We start from the raw sequence: 6826 nt of genomic DNA, 5'->3' as shown, positions 1-6826 counted from the left end.
CTTGTTGACAGGCACCTGGTGGGCTCAGCCGATTAAGCATCTGCCTTTGCCTACGGCCAATGGAGCCCCCACATCAGGCTCCCTGCTCAGCGGGAAGCCTGCTTCTCCCTCTCCCACTCCCCCTGCTTGTATTCCCTCTCTCACCATCCTCTCTGTCAAATAAATACATAAACTCTTCTAAAAAATGTAAATTAAATTTAAAAATAAATAAGATTCTTGTTGATAAGTTTGATATAGGGATTGGATTAATCAAGTATCCAAAATTTTTTTATCCTATTTTTTTAGAGATTTTATTTATTTGACAGAACAAGTGAGAGAGCACAAGTGGGAGCAGCAGAGGAAAAGGGAGAAGCAGGTCCCCCCACTGAGCAGGGAGCCTGATGTGGGGCTCAATCCCAGGACCCTGGGATCATGACCTGAGCTGAAGGTAGACCCTTAATGACTGAGCCACCCAGGTGCCCCTTTCATTATCTTTTGACACAATTTCACCCCTGTAGTTTTAAATATTATCCCCTTTGCTCAAGAATTGGCAAGTAGGAAGAAGAGATTCCACAGCAATTTATTGTTTTACAACTTTTTCGGGAAGACAATTTACAAATTTAAAACATCCTCAAACATTTAAAAGGCATTATCAGGCATTATCACTTTACTAGCAACATTTTACTAGCAACATTATGAGCGCCTACATAACTAAAATTCTTTCCTCTTACTTTTTTTTAAATAACACTGATGAACTAGTGGAAGCAATTTCCCTTCTTTGTGAAGCCTGTGAGTGTCAGTTGCACCGCCAATAAAAGTTCCATTGATAAATATTCTTGGTACCTGTAGGATAAACAAAAGATCAGGTGTCACTCTACTGTCAGAAGTATAAGACCTTTCACATAATAATAATGGATGCTCATACTCTGGGTACTTTTATGGGCCAGGCAGTAGATTAAGCTCTTTCACAAAGTACTTAAATCTTTACAACCCTTGAGGTAGGTACTAATTTTAGCCTTATTTTGGAGGGAAATGAGGCACAGGAACTTGCACCAAATCACAACGATTGCAAATGACAGAGCTAGGATTTAAATCCAGGGCAATCTGACACTCAAGCCTTTCCTTCTAACTGCTATGGCACATAAAAGGTAAAATAACAATCTGTAATTATTGTTTATAAACACCTTCCACACATACACAAACAAGAAGGAAAATGGCAATATTATGTATTTTCCCGACAATGCATTTCACTGAAAAAAATGCATATGGTTGGACAAATTTCAGAAATCCAAAAACATGAAGAACTAAAGCACTCTTATTAGCACAGCAGCTGAAGACTGACCCATGGTCTGTACTGTTTAAGTAAGAGGAGAAAGGATTTCATCTTGAGAAAAGCTCCAGGAGGATCTTCAAGTTTCACAGCACTCACGACAACCCCACCCTCCTAGTCAAAACATACACACACACACACAAATATGGCAAGAATAAAGATAAAATAATGAATTCTGCTGTTTCTCAGTCTCTGAATCTTATTCCCAGATCTGCCATTTCTTTATCCAAAAAAGATTCTCAGAGGATGAGACAGAGAATGCTTGGCTCACTTTATATAACACAAGGACCTAGGCTGTAGGTGACCCAGGTACCATTTATTTGGAGGAAAAACACAACAGAGGATACACTCACAGTTCTTTCACCGGTCATTTTGTAGAGAGCATCTTGAAATTGACTTCCATATTCAAGCATGTCCAATTCCACCACTTTATACTTAACATTCATGTCATGGAAAAGTTTTTTTGCCATTGTACAGTAAGAACAAGATGTTTTTGAGAAAATCACCACACAGTTATCAGAAATTGTTTCCTGGAGTCAAACAAACAAACAAAAAAATGTTTTAATTCTAGACGTTACCTTCTGGGAAGAAACCATTATAGTGGAAAGGGGATGGATTTGGAGACTCATGATTCAGTGCTCAAATTAAGTCTCCATCATCTATTTTCTCATTTGCAGATTGAGAATATTATTTATTTATTATTTATTATTATTTATTTAAAAGGGATGTTTTTAGGGGAAAAAAATGGGTTACAACAGAGGCAAAGTTAACATGGAGTGATAACAACAATACATAGCCAATTCACATACAGCAAACATCTCTGTATGCCAGACACAATTCTTAACATCTAATCTTCACCAGCTCATGTAAACCTCACTATAATCCTGAGACAGGTCATATTATTATATCTACTTTACAGATGGGGAAAGTGAGGCACAGATGGGGAAAGTGAAGAAGGGAAATGACTTAGTCATAGTCCTCACCTAATAAGACCTGGAAAGCTTGAGATTTGAGCCCAGGCAAGTCTGATTCTACAGACCAGGCACTTAACTCTGTTACATTGCCTCTTAAATACTCAGCAGGTGTTCAGGAGCTAACTCCTTACCTTCCTTTACTTTTAATGGTGAGGACTGATATACGAGTTCCATTTAAAATGTAAAGCTTTCACTGATCCAGATATAAAAACAATTTACCCCCTCAACTTTCGCTCCTTCCTTTATATCTTCATAGTTTTAAAAAAACCATCATATTCATTACAGTATTGATAAGGCATTCTTATATTCTTGTTCCTGGAAAAGCTACTACCAGAAATGCTGATTCAAAGGGTTTCAGGCAGAAGTCAAAAGCTTTTCTTTTTTTTTTTAACTTCCCAGTCAGCCTGGTTTGGAAACTACTCTCCAGGCCTTTATCACAAAGACCATGAAATTTTCCTACGCATCTGCATTGCCTGTGAAGTTTGTTTTCTTTTTTGTTTCTAAATACATGAATGTCCAGGTCCTTCAAGGAATTCTGAATAGATAAGTCTAGCACCCAGGCATCTATGTTGTTCTTATGTGGGTCATAAGCAACACCTTCAAGATGAAAGCCAAAAATCAGAAAGTAGAGTACCAAGGCAAAGTAGTTCTAAAGTTACATCCAGGGCACTGGGGTGGCTCAGCAGGGTAAAGCCTCTGTCTTCCTCTCAGGTCATGATCTCAGGGTCCTGGGATCAAGCCCTGCATCGGGCTCTCTGCTCAGCAGGGAGCCTGCTTCCCTTCGTCTCTCTCTGCCTGCCTCTCTGCCTACTTGTGATCTCTCTCTGTCAAAAAAATAAATAAAATCTTTAAATTAAAAAAAATAATAAAATAAAGTTACATCCATCCTTGGGTGTCAAGTCAGGTTATAGGCACATTAAGACCATTGTGTATAGAGAGATGATCATCCAGGGTGCTGACATGCAGTAAAAATACCGATGGGGGTGCCTGGGTGGCTCAGTGGGTTAAGCCGCTGCCTTCGGCTCAGGTCATGATCTCAGGGTCCTGGAATGGAGCCCCTCATCGGGCTCTCTGCTCAGCAGGGAGCCTGCTTCCCTCTCTCTCTCTGCCTGCCTCTCTACTTGTGATCTCTCTCTGTAAAATAAATAAATAAATCTTAAAAAAAAAATTAAAAAAAAAAAAAAAACCACCGATGAAGGGGCGCCTGGGTGGCTCAGTGGGTTAAAGCCTCTGCCTTCAGCTCAGGTCATGATCCCAGGGTCCTGAGATCGAGCCCCTCATCGGGCTCTCTGCTCAGCAAGGAGCCTGCTTCCCTTCCTCTCTCTCTGCCTACTTGTGATCTCTGTCAAATAAATAAATAGAATCTTAAAAAAAAAAAAAAAAAAACACCACCAATGAAGAGATTCCAAAGTGAGTTGAAACAAGATATCAAGCCAGAGTGTCTCAAACAACCCTTCTCATCTCCCTCAGACTCAACCTAGCTGAATTTTCATCATTTTGTATTCTCACTTTAAGAAGGAACCCTCACAACAGGTTTCTAGCATTGCTGTTACATTCATCAGCTGTGAGTGAATACTTTTTTAGCCAAATAAATTAAAGGCAGATATGTTATCTATGTTGTCGTGGCTGGTGATGAGGAACAAAGAAAGAAAAACATGAGTGTGTCTTCTGGACCTCGAGAGAAGAAATACATAGAAGGTTTTCTGAGGCAGAATTAACTGCGTTTTGTAGCAAAAGAGAGGAAAACAGTACACAGCAGCAAATGGTGTCACTAAGAGGATCATTTATAAAGTAACTACAGCACGCTCAGTTCTGTGTTGGGGGAGAAAGCTGTGAAGCAGCTTCCCAGGCCAAAATCAAACAGTATCCCTGGCGAAGGGCAGCCTGACTGGTATCAACAGGAGACGGAGGTAGGTCTGAGGGAAAGGAGAAGCTAACCTCACAGACCCCACTTAGAGGGAGTAAAGACTCCATTAATAATAAACCTCATAAATTTTGGCTACCAATATGATCTAGAAATTTTCTGTCACATGGATTATTTTGATAGCACACTTTAAAGTATACATTTAGTAATTCATTTGCCAAACTATGTCAGGTTGGATACTGAATATGCATGTTAAATGTGTAAAACACAATTCTTTTTCTACAGAGGAAAGTTTTTTCCTATGTCTCCCACATCACTCACTTGAATCTGATTCACAGGAGCAGTTGCTGAGTTCCCCAAAGATGCTGATGTGCTGTTCCCCATCCTAAAAAGAATTTTAAAAGGCAGTGCAGCTTTAAACATTAAAGATAATCATTAATGATAATATAGCAAATGAGATCCATTTAATGAAAGCCTGATATGCAAATATATACCCAAATCTATAAAACAGAAAAAAAGAGTTTTACTTATCACTAGTACAACAAGACCAGTTTAGGGGCGCCTGGGTGGCTCAGTGGGCTAAGCCTCTGCCTTCAGCTCAGGTCATGATTTCAGGGGTCCAGAGGTGGATCTGAAATATCACCCCCTACCCTCCCAAATAAAAGTTTCTGGAAAGCACCTTTCTCCCTCAATTCTGGCTGAGCTTGGCAAAAGTTACTACCTAGTAAGGAAAGAGACGTCAACAGAGAAACGCGCAAGAACCGTTTCACTTCAACACTGATGCACCCATTAGCCATGCCACATTCATGGAGCGCCTGCTATATGCTAAGTAGGCGAAACATCATTGGAAAAAGGCATCAGGGGCTCCAGGACAGTCAGTCAAAGAGTTAACACCACGTAGTCAGCCCCTTTGTGGACTGGGTCACCAGCTAATAGAAAGGTAATCAACAGTTCCTACAGTCTGGCAGAACTGATCCGAGTTACCAAACCAAGCAGGAAGGGATTCCAACACAGAGGGGTGGATGCGCAGCGGCAGGCAAAGACACTGGAACTGTCAGAACCACCATGGAGCAGCGGCTCGGGCCCAAGGGCCGCACAGCCATCAGCCCAGGCCGGGGGTCCTCCACCGCAGGCCTGGTACTGGAGGCCGGGAAGCACAGGGAAAGCAATCCTCGGTCTAGCCAGAGGCGACATCTACATGAGTTAAGTCACAGTCCCCATCCTCAAAGACTGGGCCCTTTAGTAGGAAGCTCCCCCTTCACTTCCTGCAGGAGGGTTGCCAGGTTTAGCAAATAAAAATGCAGAACGATCGATTACATTAGAACTTTATGTAAAAAAGCGAGTAACTTCCGAGTCTAAATATAATCCGCGCAATATTTCGGATAAACTAAGAGTAAAAGTTAATCGCTGTTTATTTGAAATCCCAATTTATTAGACGGGGAGGGGGAGGGGAGGTTCCAAGCTCCACCAAGACCACAACTCGGGTGTTTTCGATGGTCGAGTCACACGATCCGTAAGAAGGCACTACGGCTTAGGGCATCATTCACCGCCCACCCTCCCCGGGCTCCCGCCGCCCTCCGAGGGCCCCACCCCGCGCCGGGGAAAGAGGCGCCTGAACCCTGCGAAGCCTCCGCGCCACGCCGAACCCCCCGTGCCCTGCCCGCCGCGCCCCGTACCCAGAGGCCGCAGCTCCCACTACCCCGCCGAGCCGGCCCGCCGAGCCGCTCCCGCTCCGAACCAGCCTCGTCCCCCGCAGCGCAGCGCGGCGCCAAGACATGGTCCGAGCGCCCGGACGCAGCGAGCCGAGAGAGTGCGACCGCCGCTGGAGAAAGCCCGCCCCCGCCGGCCGGCTCTGCCTCCGCACGCCCAGCCCCTGCGCGGCCGGTCCCGCCTCTCCCCGCCCCGCCGGGCTGCCCGAGCCGCAGCCGGGCTCCCCGGCGCGAACGCGTGAGTCCTCCCGACGCGGGCGGCCGGCGGCCGGAGCGCGCAGAGCAGGGGTGCGGGGGGCATGCGGCCCGCGAGGGGTGAACCTGGCGCCCCGGCCTACGCGGACGCCTCGCCTGCTGGCTTCCAGGGCTCGGCCCAGCCCCGCTCCTGTCTTTAGGGGTTAGGGACGCTCATCAAGGCCCAGGGGCCCGTGGAAACGACGCGTGGGGACTGTGGCCGACATTCTGGCGAAACGGAGGAAAAAAAAAAAAAAAAAATGACTGTCCGAAAGAATGACTCGAAATGCCTGGGATGTTTACAGGAAGGTAGCAGCGTCATCACAACTTCCGGTCAGACAGGTGTCTCTGCCGGTGATCTAAGAGCCTAACTGTGTCATCTTAAAATGCGGCTGCTGATCCACAGCCCGTATAAATCGTGGGATTGTTAAGAGTTTACATCCAGAATTAAAAGAAAAAAAGTAATCCAACGCAGAACGTTCCTTCCAAAGAAAACAAAATTTGTGTTTATAAATGAAAATGAAATTAGGAAATAAAACTTGAACCGGCGCGGAGGTGTTTTGTCATGGCTGGGAAAATTGCTGAGTGCTAAGGACAACATTATGCCACTCGTGGTAATGACAGGCCTTTGGGCGTCACTATATGAGAAGTGGGGGGGGGTGTGTGTCTTTATTTATTTACTGAAGACAGTGAAATCTATTTGTTAAGGTCAGAGGACAAATATGGTATTTTTAAA

General features: G+C 44.6%; 1 protein-coding gene across 2 annotated transcripts; it reads right to left on the bottom strand.

Annotated features, from left to right (window-relative positions):
• Positions 1-543: 543 nt before the first annotated feature.
• On the bottom strand, positions 544-6571 carry GLRX2 (glutaredoxin 2). Of its 2 annotated transcripts, none has more exons than XM_059147119.1 (4): positions 6208-6571; positions 4469-4532; positions 1663-1839; positions 544-822 (listed from the first exon to the last, which is right to left on the bottom strand). In XM_059147119.1, the coding sequence occupies exons 2-4, from the start codon at positions 4529-4531 to the stop codon at positions 691-693; spliced, it is 372 nt and encodes a 123-aa protein (XP_059003102.1). In that variant the 5' UTR covers position 4532; positions 6208-6571; the 3' UTR covers positions 544-690. The 2 variants fall into 2 exon arrangements, with proteins under 2 accessions (XP_059003102.1, XP_059003101.1); XM_059147118.1 differs by lacking the exon at positions 6208-6571 and adding an exon at positions 5824-6015.
• Between the last annotated feature and the right edge of the window lie 255 nt (positions 6572-6826).

This window comes from Mustela lutreola, chromosome 14 (assembly GCF_030435805.1).
Source record: "Mustela lutreola isolate mMusLut2 chromosome 14, mMusLut2.pri, whole genome shotgun sequence".
Classification (NCBI taxonomy): domain Eukaryota; kingdom Metazoa; phylum Chordata; class Mammalia; order Carnivora; family Mustelidae; genus Mustela; species Mustela lutreola.
This window is presented reverse-complemented; position numbering and strand designations above follow the sequence as displayed.

Coding starts and splice junctions, on each gene's coding strand:
- GLRX2 (XM_059147118.1), bottom strand. CDS start 5,924: ATGTCTTGGCGCCGCGCTGCGCTGCGGGGGACGAGGCTGGTTCGGAGC. Junction 4,533..5,823: donor GTGGGAGCTGCGGCCTCTGG/GTACGGGGCGCG, acceptor AATTCTTTTTAG/GATGGGGAACAGCACATCAG. Junction 823..1,662: donor AAATGACCGGTGAAAGAACT/GTGAGTGTATCC, acceptor TTTATCCTACAG/GTACCAAGAATATTTATCAA.